This window comes from Colias croceus, chromosome 23 (assembly GCF_905220415.1).
Source record: "Colias croceus chromosome 23, ilColCroc2.1".
Classification (NCBI taxonomy): domain Eukaryota; kingdom Metazoa; phylum Arthropoda; class Insecta; order Lepidoptera; family Pieridae; genus Colias; species Colias croceus.
Genome location: NC_059559.1, coordinates 2,306,512 through 2,330,786, shown reverse-complemented (window position 1 = coordinate 2,330,786; position 24,275 = coordinate 2,306,512). Strand labels below are relative to the sequence as shown.

General features: G+C 35.7%; 1 protein-coding gene across 3 annotated transcripts in view; it reads left to right on the top strand.

Annotated features, from left to right (window-relative positions):
• Positions 1-1,188: 1,188 nt before the first annotated feature.
• LOC123702507 (E3 ubiquitin-protein ligase arkadia-C-like) overlaps positions 1,189-24,275 on the top strand; it is a 55,636-nt gene continuing 32,549 nt past the window's right edge. For all 3 annotated transcript variants that reach the window (XM_045650285.1, XM_045650284.1, XM_045650286.1), the window contains exon 1: positions 1,189-2,086. In XM_045650285.1, the coding sequence (XP_045506241.1) occupies positions 1,992-2,086 (95 nt within the window). In that variant the 5' untranslated portion in view covers positions 1,189-1,991. The remainder of the gene's footprint in view (positions 2,087-24,275) is intronic.

The window sequence follows — 24,275 nt, the reverse complement described above, 5'->3', positions numbered from 1 at the left end:
GAATTAAATAAATTTGAATTTGAATAACGGATCTAAACAATTACATGTCTTATTAGATTTTACAAAACATTCCCTGTTCAAAATATATTTTCCGATGGTAAGAAGGCCTCTAAATTGCCGAGATTTTTTTTAATAGTATTGTTGTCTTGATGCATGAGAAAAACTAGTACCAAAAATGGGCATTCTCCTTTCATCAAAATCGGTCCAGTAGTTTATGAGCCTATTAATTACAATCAAACAAACAAACAAAGTTTTCCTCTTTATAATATTAGTGCAGATAAATAAATAATAATTCAATTATACGTTCAAGTCAGTAGCTTATACAATATCAATTAAAAACTTGATTAAAATCAATTAACAAAAAAAAATTGGTGATTGAGTAATTGATTTTCATATTTCATGATTTCACCTGTTTTCAATTAACAACCAGTCTATGCTTTTCTAAATATGTAAAATTATTATTTTATACTATAAAAATATACGCCAGCAATTATTACTAACAACACTTATTTCATGCCCAATGTCATATCTTAAATTTTTAATCTATGACAAAATGTCGCCCGCCAAAATTTTTTCTCTAACTAAGTTTAAAAATTATTATCTAGTTACTAAACTGATGAAAAGTTATTCCTTTGCACTTTTCCGTATTCTTTGTATTATTTGTGCAATATCGTAACACACACGTAGGCATATTTGATGCGTTTCACTTTAAAACAAATAAAAAATGAGCGTGACGTTCGCGCCAATGAGCGAGCAAGCGACTGAGTGCAGTTACGCCACATGACGTATGTTGAGTGGAACATAAGTGATGTAGGCGGTATCGTCTCCATATTAATATTATCTCAATGATTGATACGTGAAATTTAAATTATCCCGGAATACGGGAGACTGACTTTGTCCTAAAATATATTTCTTTTTCACTCAGACGCTACGAGTTAAAATGAGACGGATGCCTACGTCATTCGTTTTGTATCTAACTTCACTATACTATTCGTGCGTCATGTTGACTACATTTTAATAACAATGGGTGGGACTTTGCGTCTTGACATTGCTGCAGCGCTTTAACATTAGACTAGCTCGACCGCTCGTATTGTGTACAAAATTTCTAAAGCTCTTAAGCGCTTTGTTGTTTTGTGAATACGAGTTGTGTAAAGTTATTTTTTATAGCTTACGTATTGTGCAGTCGAACAGGGCGCAGCGCAGCTTCATTTATCTTAATTTTTTTAGTTTCTCCCTAGAATTACACACTTTAAGTGCAAATATTATACATTTAAGCAATATACTGAGTGTGTATAGTGAATATATAAAGGTATTAGTGTTTCATCGTACTTGTTACGAGATAGAGTTTATCGTGTGATTCATGGTAATAATGTGAACAGTGACGAAGTCTGAAGTGCGCGATAACACGCCTCCGTTGTTCTCAGTCACCTTAAGCCCGTATAATGACTTGTGTTAAATTTATGCAATCGCATCTGTGTCTTATATAAAATCGATATTTCGCTAGACTTATCATAGACGTTAAAGAATAGCCTTCGCAGAATCTCACTCTTCACGTTTTATTAGCGACATAACAACTGTTCGTTGAAATAGTAACAATTGCATCACTTGAATAAATAAATAGTCGTCATTATTTAATTTGAATACGTTTGGCGGTCGTATTTGTATTCAGTGCGCGATTGTTGCGCCAGAGGTCGCCCCTCGCTCGTATCCGTGAAGTTGCCGTGCTTGCTTGCGTTCGCCGTTCGCCATCCATCGGCATCGGCCAGTCAGTCCGCACTCCGCGCGATCTTCGCGTCATTGCAGTCGTCTCAAAACAAATAGGTAGCTAGGGCTCCAGTGGAGTCCTATAATTAAAATTTTTCGAGTTTACATAGTAACAGTGTTGCAGTGCAGTGGTTTTGTGATCTTTTGTGTTTTTTGATAATCGGATAGCGGGCGTGTGAGCCCGCAAGTACGGCGCAGATCAATACGTGTAGCATGGCGCATTCAGAATGAGCCAAGGGGGCTCACGACGGCCCTACTCGCGCGGGGGCCCGCGCTGGCACCCTCGCTATAAGGATTATTGGGACTACGAACAAAATTACAGGTACAAAATTTTTGTCTACCCGCTTCTCAAGCTACGAAAGTTACGCATATTTTCTTGATTACGCGACGTGACGTTTGCTGGTTTTTTATTAATTCATTTTGCATTATGCTATTTTGTGCTCCGTCGTGTTTAAAATAGCGTAGCTATAATGTTTACACGTGGTAGTTTTTTATTTTAAATTAGTAGTCGTATTGTTATAGTTAGTTTGTACATGTGTGTATTATTTACATTATATGTACAGATGTACTTGTAGATAAATATCAATAACACTACATTCGTGATATGTATTAGTTTTGAAATCTGTATAGGCTCTTTATCTACTAAATTGTCCATATGGTCTGTTAAAACATTTGAAATGGTTTTATAAATAGAAAATCCCATGCTGTTGGTACTTTAGTAGTTATGTGTTGTAGGAGGTGTTTTATTTAAACCCCTTTCTGGCTTCTGCCCTCATTGTATAGAATATCAAGGCCTCATTTATACTTTATAGTATGCACAAATGATAGAACTCCATCAATTTATGTTAGGTACAAGGAATGAGGTATGTGTGAATTTTAAAACATTCATTAGAATGAACTATCTAGGTCTATATACTTGTGTATTAATGGGAAATATTACAGACCCACAGCTGTCAATAGATTACCTATAAGTTATAAAGTCCTTACCATATTTTGATTTTATGGTGATTTTTAAAGTTGTAGTTCTTCTATCTCTTTAAACACAACACTACACACTTTGGAATATACTGCTTAAATAGTCATAAGTCTTCATAGTTCTTCATTAGGGCTAAAATAAATGCTTCTAAATAATCTACTAAATATCTTTAATGTTTTCTGACTCTTTACTTCTTAGAGGAGAGGGGGAAGGTTCTTTGATACCGTCATTTAAGCTAAATATGATACACTAGCTGCTTCCCGCGGTTTCACCCCCGTGGGTCCACTGCTTTTAGCCGTAGTGTAATGGTATATAGCCAATAACCTTCATTGATAATTGGGCTATCTAACACCGAAAGAATTTTTCAAATCAGACCAGTAGTTCATAAGATTAGCGCGTTCAAAAAAACAAACAAACTCTTCAGCTTTATAATATTAGTATGGATATAAAATTGTGAGCAAAAGCCATATAACTGCTAGGCAATACAAAAACGGTGATGAAATGTACTGAAATTTTTATTAAAATAGTTACACCACTCTTTACATGAACGGAATTACTTGCCAAGTGGCTTTTAAAGAAAATCACAGTGACATAACATTGTACCTAACTAGGTTCATGAGTTATGTAATAAATAAAACATTTAGATAAAACCTGTAACGCTAGAAATTGTAATTATTGAAATGTCCAGTGAAATCTGAAATTTCACTTCATTAGTATGCATTTTATTGACGATCTAAGATGTTATCACATAATATTAAAAGTTTAATTAATTCTGCGAAAAAGTCTTATCTGTACTAATAATATAAAGCTGAAGAGTTTATTTGCTTGAACACGCTGATCTCAGTAAACACAGATCCGATTTGAATAATTATTTCACTGTTAGATAGGCCGTTTATTGAAGAAGGCTATAGGCTATATACCATCATGTTTAGACCAATAGGAGCAGAACAATGCGGATAAAACCATGGACACAGCTAGTATGCTACATTGATGATATGCTAATCTAATCTATATATTATGATTTGTTATTTTAGAATGTCTAGAGTCTAGACTCTGTTTGATTGTCTGTCAAAAATAGGTAACATATTTTTATTAGCTTTTTTGAAGGTAAACATCTTTAGGCGCGTTGAGAGCAAAATTTCGAGGTTGCGTCATGGCAATACCGTCACATGCACCGTGGGTTAAGGCGATGATTTTGGTATCTTTTAATCTTGCCAGAGAAGTTTCAGTTCTGACACATGTTCTCAGCACACATTAAACCTTTAAAATAGATGAACTAGTTAATCTAGGTTCTAGAGGAAATAAATATAAAATAAAAACAGTATGTAGTTTTGTAATCAATTACATATTATAATGTAATCAATGTAATCCGATTGTGTAAATTCAACTCACACTATGGAATCCACAAGGGTATATAATGTAAAATTATGCAACCCATGTGCTATAATAGTTACAAAACGTTATGTTGTTTTTTAAATGTATGTGGCGTGAACTCGTGTCGGAAGCCAAGACTCTGTTTGGGTCGCAGAGCTTGTTGAGTAAGTAGTACTATGTTGTTTTTTAACTAAGTTATGTTTGAAGTATGTGAGATACATTGTTTGTGTGTTTATTGTTTTAAGTATTAAGTATATGCAAAAAGTAGAATCTTAAAATTATAACACAACTAGATTTCCGCCCGCGGCTCCGCCCGCGTTTGCAAAGGAAAACTCGCATAGTTCCCGTTCCCGTGGGATTTCCGGGATAAAAACTATCCTATGTGTTAATGCAAGTTACCCTCTAAATGTGTGCTAAATTTCATTGTAATCGGTTCAGTAGTTTTTACGTGAAAGAGCAACAAACATCCATACATCCATACAAACTTTCGCCTTTATAATATATATATTAGATGTCTATACTGTAGGACTTGTGAATGACTCCCAATTTCAATAATCTTTTTATTGAAGTTAAATTAAAATACTTTTAAAATTTTTATTTAATTTTTATACTAAAAGACAGTTTGCGTAAAGATAGAGCGATAACGTCTGTCCTGACAGACGTTGCTTCGTAATCCAAGCTTGGTATCCTAATGGATGATAAAAAAATAAATAGGTATTTTCGAAAAGAAATGTAGTCACGAGAAGATGGGAGCAACCACTATTTAACTAAATATGTATACAGAATGTACCATATAAATTATCATACATGATATAAAATCGTCCACACAACCCAGTCTGGGACAGCATAAGGAGCGGTGACTGGCAAATGAGAAGAAAAAAAATCACACAGCTCACATCCGCGTAGTATATATTTAGGGCGGCGGGCCGTTGAACCCGAAGGTCGGACTACCTGCGCGGGCGCACGGCTGTCGACGTTGATTTTTTTTTTTCACCCACAAGGACCGGTAAGGTGTAGCAATTGAGTATAGGCTTTCGCATGGTTCGAATGAGTAGAGTATTACGTGTGTATAATTAGGTTCAGCGCCATCTAGTTGTTGGTTTGGGGAAGCTTTTTTTAATTTATCAACTTTGCTCACACTTTTTAAAAGGGGAAACATACGTGAATAGAAAGATTTTTTTTATAAATAACTCAAACGATTTTATACAAAATATCTGCGTACATATAGATTTTAGCCAAGAATAACATAGTTTGAACGAAATTTTGCTTACTGTTAACTACGTGTACGCAATCCAGTAGCCGCAGTCTATAGCTAATACACATTACGATAAATTGACACATCACACGACCGTACAGAGTACTGCAGAGATAATACGTTTGCGGATACGCCCCGCGACCAAGAAAAATGTGTTTCCAAACTCATCCACCCCCCAATGTGTTTCCATATGGCTATGTTTACAGAAACGTTTTATCAGCCCTCGAAACATGTATAGAGATAAACACACACACAAGCACACACACATGAATGCTTTGAACCAAAAGCACACACATATTCGGCCTTTTGAATAGACCAATGCTATGTTATCGAGATTTTTGAAGTGATGTTTCCCTTGAGGTATGTGGTATGCCGTATGAGGGAGATTTAAGGGTCTTCATTTTGGGGTATAACTGGGTATAACTATGAAGGAAATTCAACAAATAGTTGATAAGTACCGTCCTAGTATGGACTAGCTCAATGGAGAAAAAAATATACCAGACACTATTAAGCAGTGCTTAAACTCATGATAGGTATATCAAGGTAACAATATTTACGGAAGTAAAAAATGGTAACATTAGATACGTTGCGTATGAACGGTTTCCTAGGGTTTCAAAACGACGACAGAATTAACACATTTTACATTAGATACATACCTACCTATACCTTCTTCGTTTTAACTCGTTTTTAAAGCAATCTCGTATAGTTAAGCCATACCCGTATAAAAGATTTTATCTGCCTCTACGTTTTCATGATTTGAATGACTTAGCTACTACATATAGCGAGATACCTATCGAAGCTTGAACAAGGACACAGGCTACATTTTATCGCGCAAACAATAGTTTGACAAGGGTGAAATGGCTGTATGAGGGTACCAGCGATAACGCGACGTGTGTTATATAAGCATCGGTATTGCAGTTTCTACAGAACTGCAGTTGTGTCGGTAAAAATTGATTGGATGAAGATGTATTAATATTGTAGTTTTAGGTAAAGAGTTTGGTGGGTACCCCAAAAAATTGTACGATTTGTTCGTAGACATGAGCTGATGAATTTTAGCTTGAGAGGTGTCGTTAGATTTGTCTTTATTGTAAGAGCTACAATCCGTGCATGGTAAAAGTTGAATTAGATCATTTTTATGCGTAATTTGATCTCACACGCAGTATTTCATTCCTTCAATAATTTAATATTATTTATTATGTAATTAAACGATATTTTATGTATCTATGTAATTCACAAATCGTTTGGTCATTTACGACACTCATTCACATAAAATTTGTGTTTGAACGCGCTAATCTTAGGAACTAAACGGTCCGATTTGAAAAATTGATTCGGTGTTAGCTCATTTATCGAGGAGGGCTATAGGCTATTATTATCATCCCGCTAAGACCAATAGGAGCGGAGCACTGTGGGTAAAACCGCTGGGCACAGCTAGTAAAATATAAAATCCTCACTTTATTTTAATATCCTATGCGATTCTGATACAATACGTCGAGGCAATCGGCTGTGAATTTTTCTACAAGCGGCTATAAATATTATTCTTATTCTTTTCTATACCTCTTTGTGTTTTCAATGAAACGTTCGCAATTTGTCCGTTTGTAAGTATAGGTTTGAATATAAAAAATACAAGGTGGGCAGGTCTTGGCGAACAATCAAACAGAACTCTTTGCAGGTATAAAATTATTACTGTTTTGTGAGACGCAAGAATTGGCAACTCTAGTGAGAAATAAAATATTTGACGCGGTATTCGGTACAGGTATTTGCAATCGCTCTGAAATGCAGTTGTTTTCATAGGAATTTTTCAGAAGAATTTTTATTGGGGAATTTAAGTCTTGGACACGACAAGAGCAAATCTGATAGATTATTTTCAACTGCACATAATCGAGTATCTATTCAATTAAGTATTTGATAAACACACGACAATAAAACAATATCGAAAATTCACCAGTCAGTAGGTTTTTTATGTTATAAATAACCGACTCCTAGTTCAATTAAAAGTAGAAGGTACACTGACCTCTGCGTTTACGCACCGTGGATTTGCCAAGGGCTGGTACACCATATGCACACACCCTTATGTGCGTGACATTCGTGGACACCAGGTGTGAGGTGCGGGTGCGATCCTGCGACCCGTTTGTCGTCAAGTCAATGTATTATGGTTTGTTGAACTTAAGCCTAACGATATGCTATGCTACATATAGGGGACAGATTGTCAGGATCTTTGGATAATTAGATGAACCTCTTCTAGGCTATTGGTCGTCACGGTGCTATGTATGTACCCAGAATTCTGCCAAGATTTTTTTAAATCGATCGCAATATTTTTTGTTGTTTGAGTAATCACTGTATTTACGTAAATATCATGTCAAGTCGAGAGCATTTGTATCCTTCAAGTGTTAGGAGAATTTGTGACTTTCCGTTGCAAAATCTGTATACTTTAAAATCCTAAAGGGACTTTCTACATCTATCCAACTGTACCTACAAGGAGCTTTGTGATTTCCGGCGTCTTTGTTTGCGCCGTTCAAATGAAAGGGACAAAAAGTACAGCTCTGAAAGGTCCCTCTAAAACTATTCTCTAGAAAAAACTCACCTCTGTTTCGCTCGAGCATTGTTTTTCCTTACCGTTTATAATCCTTGAAAGTTTCGCGAATAAAGCGTGAAATAGTATTTACTTGAGTGTCGTGGCTTTTAAAAAGCGCTTTTGAATAATATCTAATGTATAGAAACTGACACAGAAGAATTCATTTTGCGATTTGCGTACCAGCACTTTTTACACCTACCCTCATAGGAGGCACGTGTCCCAGCACTAGGAACGTATATGGGCTGATAATGATGATGACTTTTTACAAATGGAAGCAGCCTAAACTCAACTCAACAACAACAAATAAACATTAGCATACTGAACTGGAATGTCCCGTCAAAATCTGTCCAACCGTTTCGGAGATAGGCCTGAATAAACAAGGACGGAATTTTTAAAAGGGGTGGCAGAACTTTAATACCACTTATACTTGCATGTTTTATAAAACAGCTGTTATTTCAAAAATGTAACAAGGGGCCTTTTCCTTTTACTACTGGATTTAACAAGGTGTTATTCTCGTTAAAATGGTTTTTGTTTACGCTGATAAATGTAAAGTGGTGGCCGTGAAAATGAGAAAAAGGTTCATTTAGGAAGTAAAAAATTACCGCTTAAAAGTTACGCGTGCCTGCGTCAATGGTTCGTAATTAATTTTGAGAATACAGTTTACTCTCAACTACAGTGGATTGTGTTACTGGTAAACAATTGTTTTAATTAATCTCGTTTATTCGTTCCTTAAGCTTTATTTTGGAAAGTAAAAGCAATGAGATGAAAATACATTATAATTAAGTTGGGGGTTACCATGATGTATTATAGCAGTTTTATTTCTCCGTTGTCATTGTTCCACACTCGAAATAATACTTTAAAGTTTAAGATATCACAGTACGCGGGCTGATAACACATAATCGTTTATCCTATGATTCCATACCATAATCTCAAATCTTATAGACTGACATCACACTTAACCGAATAAGAAGACGCACCGTGGTATGTCTTTCATTAAGGCTGGTTACAGAGCTTGACCGACCGTCAGTGCGTACCGTCGGTCCTGACGATACGCATCAACAATTGTATGACTATGACACTAATGCGCATGACAATACGCGTGCGTATGGTCGGTCTAGCTATGAACGGTTTTATGAATTTCCATACATATACATATGACAAGCGCGACTGACGTACGCACTGATGGTCGGTCAAGCTCTGCAACCAGCCTAAAGGTGTGTCGATCCCATCTGCATTTAAAACCCCATTTTAAGCTTGCAATAACTATTTACATTTGGTATGAATGAAATATTATATTCTTAGAAGCTTGTGGTACGCCGTCTATTTTACTTTCTAAGCGTAGGGATTTTTTTTACATCTTCTTAATATCGAAGAAGTAAGTTTTTGTTCGAGCTCCCTTGGCACACAGCGGGTGAGGCTTTTTCTATACATTTATACTTTTATCATAATGCAGGCATTTCGGCTACGATCGGATATAGACTTTATTCCCTAGATATAAGAGACATTGTTGTGTGTGTGAGTGATCATGGGCTCTGCATGCACGTGATTTTTTTCAGCTTTCGTAGGTATTCAAGTTTTGGGTAGGCTGTTTAACTTTGTTCACGTTGGTCTATTGGTTGGGGGGTTAATGAACAGGAGATATGGGATTCGAATTATGTTTAGTTATAAAATTGAATTGCTGTCAACAGGCATTGTATAAAAGTCCTTTTAGCTGTTGATCAAATAAAGCCGAGTCTGACTAGACGATACTATGTATATTTTTTTTTAAATCTCTAATAGGCAACTGAGCTTCTTAGCCTTTGCCTCTTGGCAAGGAAACGCAAGCATAAATATATGTAGTTATAACTGGGAGTAAAATAAAACCTGTAGGTTGCATAGTTAGAATAAATGTAGAATTTCTCAAAAACGTATTGTAAGATGGTCCTTCGAGTCGGAAATAATACGGCAAAGAGAAATCTCGCCAGGGACGAGTCGCATTGTACTACAACAATGGGTGAATGACGGTGAGATGACGCTGCGAGTGACGCACCATCGTACAATTACCATTGTCGCAGGTTTCTTGACGGACAGACGGAATGAGATTAGTTTTATTGTAATCATTAGCAGCTAGCTCATAGCTCTTAGCCGCGGTTACAGCCAAATAGTCAAAGAAAATATCTTGAGAATGACATGCTTCACTGTGGTAAAGGGTACCTAATCCCCATACTATCCAACCTCCATATCTCTAGATACAAAAATCAAACCTTGAACATGTGTTGCAACGTGAATGAAAACTAAACAAACACTTACGTATTTATTTATAATATGAGAAATATTCTTTGAGACAGCTTTTATGACTACCCAGTCGTTTTTGCAAGAAGTATTGAAGGACTTGGATACTACCTGCTTATTATCACTACACAGCATAAAACTAAGTCGCTTTCTTTGTCCCTATGTCCCATGTATGCTTAAATCTTTAAAACTACGCAACGGATTTTGATGCGGTTTTTTAAATAGATAGATGGATTCAAGAGGAAGGTTTTAGTATAAAATTTATTAGGTTTTAGACAAAGAGGGCGAAGCCGCGGCGGTTAGCTAGTTTACCAATAAAAAACAGCTATCGAGCAAACCGATACTCATTGACTACTGATTACTTGGATTGATTTAATTAAATCTTTCTCAGCTATAATATATTCCTGAGTGATATAGCTTAATATTCCTGAGTGATATAGCGTAATATTTTCTTTTGTTTTTATCCTGTGTCCACCCGGTGACAAAACGAAGCCCTATAAGGAAATAATTACGTAAAAAGAGGGTTTCCGTTCTTTTCATTTAAATTCAGATAATAAATTGTATAGGAATTGTTATTTAAAATGTACATTACAAAATGTGGTAAATGATTATTTATCTGTGCGGGCGGTAGTTATGAAATTTAAAAACAAAGGATCAGCAAGGCCTGTATTTGGGAAAGCGGCTGGCGAACAACGGCTTTATTGTAGTGCGAATAGGGTTGTCACAGAGCCGTTTTAATAATTATGATTTTATTCAGAAATTTATTTAGGTTTGTTAGATTTTGATAGAATTTTAATTAGTTTTATTAACGAATTTAATGATTTTTTAAATTTTTATATTCGATACAAAGTAACATTTATTTTAGCTGTACTGTTAAATTCCCCCGTTTACACACCCTGTTCAATTCCCCGTGAAGGGGATCTAGTGTAACAACTAATGTTTACTGGAAGGCAAATTATTTACTAAATAAAGCTCACAAATTAATTAATTTTACTACATTTTTTCAGATTTATTCAAATCACCTAAACTGTTTCTAGATGATGTTGATACAGAAGTCTACTTTAACTTTAGTAATTATAAAACATTACAATTAAATGATAGTTGACAGCCCTAATTATGATACACAGTACACACACAACAATGGGTGGCCTTGTAACACTTGGTAAACTTTTATGGCACTGTTGGTTGATCGTGATGGTGCAGTGGTTGAAGCCCTTGCTAAATATAGATTCCAGGGTTTGATGCTATACGTGAGTTTTGTATTTATTTAACACCTTGAGCGTGTGTTGACTGTTGTGTAAAGGTCAATTGCTATATAAATTTATATTCTTACTAGCTTTCCACCCGCAGCTTCGCCCGCGTAGTCAAAGAAAAACCCGCATAGTTCCCGTTCCCGTGGGATTTCCGGGATAAAACCTATCCTATTTACCGGGGTAAAAAGTAGCCTATGTCCTTTCTCGGGTATCAAAATATCTCTATACCAAATTTCATGCAAATTGGTTCGGTAGTTTAGGCGTGATTGAGTAACAGACAGACAGAGTTACTTTCGCATTTATAATATTAGTATGGATTTAGCACCTATAATTAACTAACTCACACCTCCAATCTGTATTCTAATAAAAGAAAAGCAATAACAGTTTCATCAAAATCGCTTCAGCAGTCTAATAGTGAAAGTGTAACGGTTCGACGAACACAACGTTAAATAACGACAGTTTTATTATTAGTTTAAAATGTTCATCATTGATGTATTTGAGAAAAATATCAGTTTAAGACACAACGTTTGACTTCCTATATTAATATAAAGTATATAACTGCGTTAAAAATAACCGACTTCAAACTTGCACTTGCAACATTTACAAATACAGACATTTATGCTCATAAAATAAAAAATACTGGGCCTATCCGAATAAAATTTTTATGGGACCATTTCGACACCATCCCGCATCGAACAAAAAAAGAAAATGTAACGTAAATCGATTCAGAAACCTCGGAGTAAACGGTGTACATACATAAAAAAAAAACATACCGGCCGAATTGATAACGTCCTCCTTTTTTTTTGAAGTCGGTTAAAAAATGTAATTAGTCACTTTACAATATATTGGAATGTATATTTTTATCGTTTTGTGGTAATAATCGAAGGTTCATTAACCACATGCTGACGTATTGTAGTGTGACTTCATCAAGGTAAAATTAATACCTGTGGTTTAAAATAAATATTATTTATTCTATGAAAGAAGCTGTTTTACTTGATGTGTTGCGAAGTTGTGATTGACGTCATCACACAGGAGGGAAGAGGGGACCTCTTAAGCAGCAGCCTCTGTAGGACTATAGATTGATTTGAAGGTTTTGCTTACATTCATTGGTTTTGTTTCATGGAAAAATCACGTTTAAAATCTTAAAAGCTTATCAGTAATTTTTAAAGGTTTCATTCTGCAGACATTCACTGAGAGAGGAATAATATAAAGTTGCACTCATTAATTCGTTAGAGAAGTGAAACATTATATCATCATTGTCTACTGAAATACAGTGTTTACTAGTCCTAGGGAAACCTGTAGATACAACCATTAACCACCAATACAAAACGATGCAAAGATTACAATTGTAGTACTATTTTAATAAGATTAAGTACAAGAGGTTCAGAGAAACATGACAATCTAAGTACACGAGTCGATCGAATCTGCGTGCTAAGCCCAAGGTAATGCCAACGTCGATTGTGCCAAGAGGAAAATGCATTGCATGTAGGAAGCGATTTACCTGGTGGGAATTTTCTAGAAGTACAATAATCGCACGGCGAGGCCGCCGGCACCGGTGAAACCTGGCCTTCACCGTATTCTCGATCCCTTGACCGTCGTATTGCTTCAGCTCGACCCACATTTTGGCGGTAAATTATCGCACTGATGTTTTGTGCCACTTGACGGTTTACGTCACAGATTATGAAGACTTGGTACAATGAAGCGTGAGCAGAGAAACAAGGTTTGGCAGTTCGTTTCTTGATAGAAAGTGGCCCAGTATGGCAGGACAGAAAATGTTGATCACCTATTTGTCCGTAAAGAAAATCGAACATAATGCATCTGACCTACACTCCACAGGGGCAGGTAGAAATCCAATTTACGTCACAGTTCTTTCAGTTCCGTTTTTTAATATATAAATATTGGACGTGGCTGTAGATGGTAATCTTTGAAAGTGAAAGCGGCTTGGTCGTGGTAGCTTACTAAGAAACAATATTTTTATAACACAATCATTCTTTTCAACGCTTAAAAATTCTAAGTAAAGTAATAAATGTTCTCTGCCGGCCGACATGACTAAAAAGTAGGCTTGACAAACACTTCGTTTTAAAAAAAATCTTGTAAATGATAATAAAAGCATTGTTTCAAACTTCAAATGGAAGTTGCATATAGAAAGATGCGACGACTTTTTACATAAATCAATTGTGGCACAATTTTCAGTAATAACTTAAAAATCCAACCGCCCGATACGATCAAAACGTTACGATCTCGGTATCAACGATCGTCTTGTAATCTACGAATAAGTAATTGGTATACATTGAGTCATAGTAACTACAAGATACTCATTAGTCTCAATCATTGCAACATTATAAACAATAGATTGATAGATTTGAGTAATAATAGGATATAATTTGCAAACTCGGCGTGGGATCGGTCAAGGGAGACGAGAGATGGTGTGACTGCAATCGTTGTAGCTGCACGATAATTGTTAATTATTATAAACTAGGTAAGCTAATTTAACTCCGTTCTAACGACTCCTCTGTTTTCCACTGCACGTATCGAGATGGTACCTTCATAAATTCGACAAGCCTGGATTGTACGAAAAGAGCGTAATCGGATCGTCGCAATACATGGAAGGAAGTCTAAAATGGATCTTATGCCAAATTTGTATCTTGCAACTTAAAAAAATAGCTAAATTCAGCTAATGCCATTGAAACGAAATACGTATACACTATACTACGAACCTATACTTGAAATTCTACAATAATAAATCTGTCCATTTGTGTGAAAATCTGTCAATATTGTAGAAGCTTGTAGCTCTATTCAGATATAAGACAAAGTTAAAGTTTCAGAGCAACCTCACATCGAATAAACGAGTGCCCTACTAGAATTTAAAAACTTCAAGAACAATATAATAATTTCCTGAATACAACTATAGAGGCACGTATTACAATGTTCTAGGCACATACCTTTATCTTGACTGAGTTAAGCCTACGTGACCTAACTGTCTTACGGTATTGTTAAATATGGTGACTACAGTCTGCTGGTGTTATAAGTCTGTGGTTGCTTGTGGCTGGTGTTATAAGCATAAAGGAACCTTAGGATTTCGTATCCTGATGTATATTAAGTCGTCTAGTAATCGTATGATGGAATAATGTAAAGTTAGATAGTAAAAACTAAAAACTACTGCTGCAAATAATTTTCTTGAAGTAGCTGATTATCATGAGGATAATTTAGAAGTGCTATAAAAAATTCAACTGAAAAGTTATTAGTTAAATATGTAATCAAACCGTTAAATCTAAATGTATTATTATTATTTGCTGATATCCTGTCCCTTTTGCGAAAGCTTAATATCCTGGAATTATTATGTCAAAAATCATCGTTATCAGTTGAACTTTTCAGTCAGTGTCTAGGTGTTTATTATCTATATATAAGTATTTATTTAAAATTATATATGTATGTTTATCAGCCATCTGGTTTCCATAACACAAGCGAAAGCTTAGTATGGGATCAGATCGTGCCGTGTGTGAAAATTGTCTTGAAATATTTATTATTTATTTATTTAGTCACCAACGCAACAATATACCTATTACACATAATAATACATATCGATATGTGCACTTATTGTTCTCCATGTATGGATAGATTAAAATACCAACAGTAAACGGTTTCAAGGCTTCTAGGTTATACATGAAACTTGCTTATGTAATACATAAGAGGTTCTACCGCGCTTACTGCGCCAAACCGCACATTATTTGTCGAGCAATATGGTGCATGTAGTTTTTCATTGCTGGCCAAGTATTGGTGTCTGGTATTTGGGAAATGTATACAGTTATACGATGTATATTAAATTTGCAATGGATTCTTTAGGCGCAGCCTGCTAACCAAGAAGCCAAGTAACAAAATATGGCCTCTCAACGATCAAGGAAAACGCCATGACTAGCTAATTCGCAACCCCGAAAAGCCAAAGATGGAAGCTAGTGATGAGATAAAACGAAGAGTTATGATCTGCTTTTTATTCGTAAAACTACGAGAAAAAAATAATGAAAGAAAAGACGTACATAACTAGTTATATATGATTACTTTATTATTGAAAAATCAGCGGTGAGCCACAGTCAGTGAAATCAAAAGTATATTTATGATAGAAGAAAGTGAATAATCACTCGTATAGTTATGATATTATAGAGAGAGAGTCTGTTTTTACTTTGTGCATATGAAATAAAATATGTACTGTATATGAATTAAGATACCATAACCCCATAACCTGTGTTCATTTATTTTTAAGACATGGTGTAATTATCGAGCACTTGAGTGTCTTTGATAGATGCAAATTGTAGAGGTTGTTATACCTGTGGATATACTCATAGATTCGTTAATTTTATCCTTTTTTCCCAACGATTAAACGGAATACATCTGAGTAAAATTGTTGCTTCGTTGCATTGTGACTAGCGGATATCTTAATATATATATAAATCTCGTGTCACAATGTTTGTCCTCAATGGACTCCTAAACCACTTAACCGATTATAATAAAATTCGCACACCATGTGCAGTACGATCCAACTTGAGAGATAGGATAGGTTTTATCCCGTAAATCCCTCGGGAACGGGAACTATGCGTGTTTTTATTTGTAAACGCGGGCGAAGCCGCGGGCGGAAAGCTAGTAAATATTATAGATCTTCAGTAATTAAGAATTGTGTAGGGTCGAAACACTTCTACAATATGTACAATCAGTTAGTTACTATATTACGAAAGTTTGTTCATTTAAGTATCGACATGAAGCATACATTCGAAAAATCCGCATTTTAATACGAAATCAACGATATGTAGTATCAATTGCGATACGTGGAGAGAACACTCAAAACGTACGTACAGAAAGTCTTCGCTTTCATATAAATATGGGCTTACGTTCTCACAGCCCCGTCTTTATAATAATTGGCCAAATTTTACCACGATTTGCAGCCATTAAAAGTATGTACCCTCAATACTCGTATAAAGCCTACTTGCTTTCCGCCTTCGCCCTTCGCCCGCGTAGTCAAAGAAAACTCCCATGGGAATAAGCTGATTCGACGTAAAAAATAGCCTATGTCACTCTTTAGCGTCCCAACCATCCCAGACACATAAATCTATACTGTTATGTACTAATATTATAAAGCTAGATAGTTTGTTTCCTTGAAAATGCTAATTTAGCAAACCACGGGTCCGATATAAAAAATTACACGTTACATAGTACACACGTTTACATTGTTACATAGTCCATTTATCGAGGAAAGCTATAGGCTATGTATGATCATAAAATCAATAGGACCGGAGCAATCATATCATAAAATCGCTTCACTGCGACGTGAAAGAAGGACAAACAAACACGCTTTTGCATTTCGTTATTCGAGAAAGTTCTACCAAGATACAGTTAGCTTCCAGGACCTGTGTGTCACGCGAAACGAGTGGGGCTGCAATAAATGAGGCCCCGAAACGGGTACCACGTGTTTGGGATCACGTTGGCACGTTGCGTTGGGAGTTGGACGGTTGTGACAGAGGTTAGGCTGGTTACACGCGAAGCTGGTGGAAGTTTGTGATTTTAAATGTGTTCTAAACGTTTGTTATAGTTAGTGTGTGAAATAGATCCTTGTTGTAAAGATCGTAAATTACAGGGGTATGAGGCTGAGAATTAGATTTGTATCTTAAAGTGTAATTTTCGATGTTATACAGCGCGAAATATCGTAGTATATCTCTAGTTTCTTTAAATAACTGGATGTATCTCGTAACAAACTTCTATCTGTTTGTTTATCTAGGCCGTATGACTTTACAGTATGAGTATAGGGCTTTCGTAGGTTTTCACTTTTCGTAGGTCAATAACAATGTCAGCTATCATCTAGATTCTAGATGACGGGATAGGCTACTGTTTCAGACGTAAGCGTTTTAAGCAATCGTCCGTTCACGACCAGCCTATAGAAACGTGTCGCTTACACGAGACCAACGCGAAAGTGGTTCCATAACGCTTATCTGATGCGAGACGAAACGCGGTGTGAAATCACCGGGAGCCGCGGCTTCGTAACGCTCGCCGAGGTTAAGCAACTGCGAGCGCGATCTGTGTGGTGATGGGTAACCGCTGAATGATATTCCAATCTAAAAAAACATTTGAATGATATTGCAATTTGGTTGAGTTATGCTAAAAAATAAAAATACATGTTCTATTATAGTGGTTAAGCGGTTAAGCATCAGTTGCCGCGGTCAGTGTTTTGATGGGTGACCGCTGAGTGATATTCCAATATAGAAACATTTGAATGATATTCCAATTTGGTTTAATTATGTTAAAAATACATGTTCTATAATGGTTATGCGGTTAAGCAACAGTTGCCACGGTCAGTATGTAGATGGGTGGCCCGTGGCAGTGATATTCCAAATTAGTGAAGTATGCTAAACACATGTTGTTTTATAGTCGTTAAGATATATGTCAAAGGTTTAATTTGGTTGAACTTTGACCGCTCAATAGCGACTTAACTATAAAAATCATTAAGTACTCATCTAGGTTATAATCTATACATCTATACATATAATAAATCTGTAGAAGGGTCAATTCTGTACATTGAAAATATTGAAAAAATAACTAGCAGGGGGTGTTACTGGATCGATACCAAACCCAAATATGTGATTAAAAAAATTTTTGTCTGTCTGTCTGTATGTGAAGACATCACGTGAAAACTACCGGTTCGATTTCGATGAAACTTGGTATAATTATACCTTATTATCCTGGGCGTAAAATAGGATACTTTTTATCCTGGAAAAATACGTAGAAATAATTAATCTCAATTTTTCAGTTATCCATAGACGTTCTGTAGTAGGTACCGCGAACACACGTTGCGTATTATTATAGACCTAGCCGTATTTGGGTCCAATAGATATTTATAAGATGTCATTGTCCGAGTTACTCAAAATGGAGAAATAAACCATCCACGCAAAGACCGACATCCGCGCGGACGGAGTCGCGGGCGGAAGCTAGTAATATAATAAATCTGTAGAAGGGTTAATTCTGTACATGGAAAATATTGAAAAAATAAATACCAGGGGTTGTTACGGGATCGACACCAAACCCAAACATGTGATTAAATAAATTTTTGTCTGTCTGTCTGTCTTTCTGTCTGTTTGTATGTAACTATGTGAAGGCATCACGTAAAAACTAACAGTCCGATTTCACTGAAACTTGGTATAATTATACCTTATTATCCTGGGCATAAAATAGGATACTTTTTATCCCGGAAAAATTCGTTGAAAAAAAATTAATCTTAATTTTTCCTTAATTTTTCTGCGCGGACGGAGTCGCGGGCGGAAGCTAGTGTTAGTAATAAGAAAGATCTGCACGTTTCATTATTAGATTATGGTCTATCTCTATGATGAATTTAATTCGAACCATCCCGTTACAGTGTGATAGTAACAAACAAATAAACCAACATTAATAGATACAGGCAGACTTGTAAAAACTCTAGCTTTTAAATATTTTCCTAGCTTTGTCTTGATCAGAAAACGGCTATCTTGCCATCTCTAAAACAATTATAAAATGACTAACTACGCGAGCGGAATCTGCATCTGTGTGAGTTGTTCTATACGTATACATATATGTAGTAACGTACTGCGCGTGTGTGCGTTAAGGTTATCAACAACTTCCTTGTGTTTTGATAATGCTGGGAAGGTTTATTGACTCGACGAGTTGGTAACGTGTTGAAATTTAGCGAGCCTTTATGGTGGCAGAAGGTAAATGTACAGAGCGATAACCGGGTGTCCTTTAGTGTGAACTTGGCGTTTTTGTGTGCAATTGGTTACTTATGTTTTTAAAGTCTAGAATGTTCGAGATAAAGCTGTCAGATAGGTCCTTAATGACGCAGTTTCTTAATACCTTCAGAATTAAAGGCATCGTCATTTAAATGATAGTTTTGAACTGGCCATTGCTCTAATTCTAATACAATAAGAGGTAGAGTATCGTGAATAATATAAAACATGATTGTCTTACATAATTTTAATAAAATCTCCATTAACTATTCTATAATTTGAAATCCTACGCAGTTTAATAACAGCTTCAACCTACGACCTCGCTCGTTTTATACGGAAACGAATATAAATGATATTCTGTATTAACTATAATCTAACCACACGTCAAAATTTAACCAAAAGCACTTTGAACGTACTTGGTTATAATACAATATACATGGATACGTCGATAATTACGAACGGTCACACACATTATTTTGTATCTAGCTGTGCCCCGCGGTTTCACCCACGTCGTAAATTGGGTTATAGCCTTCCTCAGTTAATGAACAATTCAACAAAAAAAACCTGAACTAAGTATTCCTGAGGTCAGCGCGTTCAAATAAAGAAAACTTTATCCTTATATTAGAGTACATTTTGTTAGTATAGTTGACATATTATATGCTAAGGTATTTCTATGGCACCTATTTAGACCTGTTATTTGATAAATTTACAGTTAGTTCAGGATACATCGCCCATTTTTGCAAGTGACTACTATCAAGCTGATTTTCCGTTTGTAGCTTTATTTTGATGAGACACCGAATAATTTCGTGTACGAAACTCTCGATTGTGGTAGCTAACAGAGATAACAAGGATAAAATTTTTTGATTTGATGGTTCTCAAATATTTATTACTATCTGATTTTTTTTTATTTTTATCCTTGTTATCTCTGTTAGCTACCACAATCGAGACTTTCGTACACGAAATTATTGGGCGTCTCATCAAAATAAAGCTACAAACGGAAAATTAGCTTGATAGTAGTCACTTGCAAAAATGGGCGATATATCCTGAACTAAGTGGGTTGCAACTTATACGGATACTTTCTTAAGATATTTGGATTGGAGAGGAAAGTCGTTTGTGTGAAAAGTGCGACATATATTCAGTATCTATATCTATAGGCAAAGAATTGGTATATTAACCAAGGAAATAGAATATGAAGCATTCGAGGGCATGTTCCCTCAATTTCCTCTCCCTTCGAACTGTGCCTAAATTATATATTTATGTATTTGCCACGATGCCCAACTTCGGGAAGGGTATGGGAATTATAATTTTATCCCATATTCACCCTAGCGAACGTATAAAATATAAATTTCTGGGTGATTTCGTTATGAAACACAACCATTTGCCTACATTGTATTAAAACTTCGAGTAACTTGCTTCAAGAAAACTTTGATTATTTTTAGTAATCACTAAATCATGGAATTAATTAGTTATAGTATAAAAATTCGGATTGTAGGTCAAGTCTAGACGCAAACAAACGGGTCAATCGAGCGTAGCATTTAAAATCTAAATCCATGACTTCTAAATTTCAAAGTTACCTTTACCTTATTAAGCGGTCACTCAATTTTGAACCTTGTGAACTCAGCAGCTGAGCTAGCATTCGCATGAGCTATTTTAATGTGAGTGTTATTAAAAAATACTGCAAGGGAAAATGAGTCGAAAGTGGTCATAATAGAGTTTTTATTCGTTGAATTGCGTGATGGGGTAGGGCCGGGTCATCGAACTATCTCGGATTTTTTGCTAGGGGTTGTGTGAAGGACTCGGAACATGCCAAGAGTGATTCGGTGTTGGAATTTCATTTCGAATAGTGGGAGATGTGATACATCCGTCATTATTTTCAATTTTGTTGGCAACAAATATTGGAAGACCTCTGTAGATGTCTGCCTATTGATTTCTATTGACTTTTGCAATTTTATAAAAATGGTTGTTGCCTGGAAACTATTGAAATAATCACTTGCCGAATTGGAATAAGATTTCATGCAATATCTGCACTACACGTATCTTATATCATTCATTTTCTTTTCGTGATTCTACGACGAAATAGTTGTTAATATTATGGTCATTACCATTGTTTTTAATGCTATTTAATTTTTTAACGAAACAAATCATTCTTTTTGTTAGAACATTAAATAGGCATTTTGAATATGCCAACTGCCTATTTAATGTGTGTAACTCCTTTAGGATTAATTGACCTTTTTATTCAGCTACGGGCAAAAGTTCATTGCCACAATCGACATTGACGAATATTTCTATTTTAGTATGAAGTAGGTACTTTTTTATTAACCGACTTCAAAAAAAGGAGGAGGTTATCAATTCGGCCGGTATTTTTTTTTTTTTTATGTATGTACACCGATTACTCCGAGGTTTCTGAACCGATTTACGTGATTCTTTTTTTGTTCGATGCGGGATGGTGTCGAATTGGTCCCATAAAAATTTTATTCAGATAGGCCCAGTAGTTTTTATTTTATGAGCATTTTTGTCTGTAGGTATTTGTAAATTTTGCAAGTGCAAGTTTGAAGTCGGTTGTTTTTAACGCAGTTATCACTTGTTCGTCATACGATAAGATGTATCGAGTCCCCTACAGTCGCGATGGAATCGTCGTGTACTAAACTTTGGGAAGGCTTTACTTTTTGAGATAAATACAAAGGGGAGTTGTTTTTTATCCTAGATCCGAAGGTTTTGTTCCTGTTCCCTTTGTGGATATTTGGGAGTGCTCTGAGGGAATATGGATACAAATCCCGCTTGGTTATGACTGTCTAGGGTCCCGTAGCGGGGTACGGTATGGGACATTTCATAATATGACCACTAGGAATCTGTACGAATGAGGCTATAAAATTTTAATGGCTTCTATAGGCCTTTTTAACAGCGTAGTCGGAACAACGATGTTTCGTTATAAGCGTTGAAAAATGTAGGTTAGTGTTCTAGGGACTCCATTAGATTTAGATTATGTGACGTCACAATGGATTCATGATGGCGTCATGATCAATGACGCATAAATACATTAGTATTTTGTAGTACGGAGAATTTCTATAGGTCATAAATGGCTAAGTATTGAAGTAAACTTTAGTGACTTGTACGAAGTCAGGGGTATTTGCTAGTGATTAATTTAATAAATATAATAAGTGATATTGTTTTCCTATCTCAGTTTCTAGAAAACACTATCTGCGTCAAAACCTTCAAGGAAATATTTTCACGGCCAATGATCTGTCTACGTACAGTTTATAAACGAGTATTTAAAATAATAAGATAAATAAAATTGGCTTTACGTAGAATTTTATTGTGTACCCACAATCCACATTAAAAGGTGCATAGACCGTGTCAACGTAATTGCGACCTTCGCCCGGCGGCACAAGGTCGATAATCGAACACAAGGTCGCGTTGCGTGTGCCCCTTCCGTTCGCGATATTAAAAAGTAGGTATTCGTTATGTATAGCCTTCGTATGTTTTCTTTTTTTTTTCGGAATACGACTCGTTTCCCGCGACTTTGAACGGATTGTCGGATTGTCCGTGTAATTTTTCCTCGTGTTATTTCCTTTCACGTTTTGTTAATATATCCTTGACTAGCTGCTGTTTTATGAGTTTTCGTAGTTTTTTTGTAAAGAGAGCTATATTTTCTCAGTTTGTTAGGTAATACTTAACCTAAATAAGTAATTAAATAATATTATTTACTTGCGTTTAATCTTACGTGACGATTGTGCTTTTGGTTTCCTGATGCTCCCATTTACACTAATTATTAGCGAGGTCAGTCTTTTACATGGAGCCATTAACAAAGAGAAAGAGAAGAACTGGTTTTTGGGTATTGAATACCTACTAGGTTTCCTCCTAAGGGGGAAAAAGTCAATTTATTAGGCTGCCTAAATAGCACTCAGGGGTTTGAAAATGAAGGACATCAACTGACCAATAAAGCAGAGATTGTACATACCCCAGTGGATAATCAAAGAATACATTATATTTGATATTCAGTATAATTCGAGATGGTAACGCGATACCACGATCCCGCAGGGATGTCGTTGCATACAGTTACTTAATTAAGCTCGCTCGACCTCGTGACCTCGTAGCGTTTGGCGCTAGTGAAAGCGGTTGGGCTTTGGGCTGGATAAGCGGCTATTTTGGACTAGATTTTTGGGTACATTTTACTATTATTATAAACGCGAAAGTTTGTTTTTGGCTGAAAATTGCTGAAAGGCTTCGACTTAGATCACAGATTACTAAATAGTTTTTAAGTAATGTAAAGGATTGAGATTGGTTGGTAAGAAGTAAGTTTTTAAACTTTTAAAAGTTTTTATCGACTTCCGCAGGTTTGCGGAATGTCTGGAAACCAAACGGAAAGGGTTTTTTAAATAAAGATTCTTGGAAATCATACCTATCATATTTTCAATTTTTCGCATATTGTGGCATAGGTTATGCATATGAAGTAGGTACCTAGGTCGAGACGTTTTTAATAACTTGTCAGTTGCCATATGAATATCAATTTTCATTCTACTTCACAATTTGAGGGCGTTTAACCGAATTAACTTGAATCACTGTGACCTATACGGGCCAATGTTGAAATTGTGAAGAGTGAAAGTTAATGTTAATTAAGCTTCTATGGTCCATAGTATACGTAATTGTTTCATTTATTTAGTTAAACCAACTAGAAGTAGTGTCCCGACTTCGACAGAAGAACCTCGAAAAAAAGACAGGCTAGATATTATTATTTATTATATTGATCGGTAAAGATGTACCTTTCTAAATCGTTCAAGCTGATGATAACATGTTGAATTAGGATCAAATTAAGGTTCCTATTAGAATTAAAGGATTGTATGAAACACAAAAACATTTTCATTTCTATAATCCATTTCAGGCTATTGAAGCAAAATCTGTGGAGGTAATTTGACACAGCGAGGTTCGCTATTGGACATGTTAATTTATTTATTCAAAAATACTTCAAGCGAAAGCTGAAAAAGGCATTGTGTCAAAGTAATTGCTCAACTGTATTACACATACACAGTTGGTAGTTGGTACGTATACTGAAAATAAATTAAAATGAATAATGAAC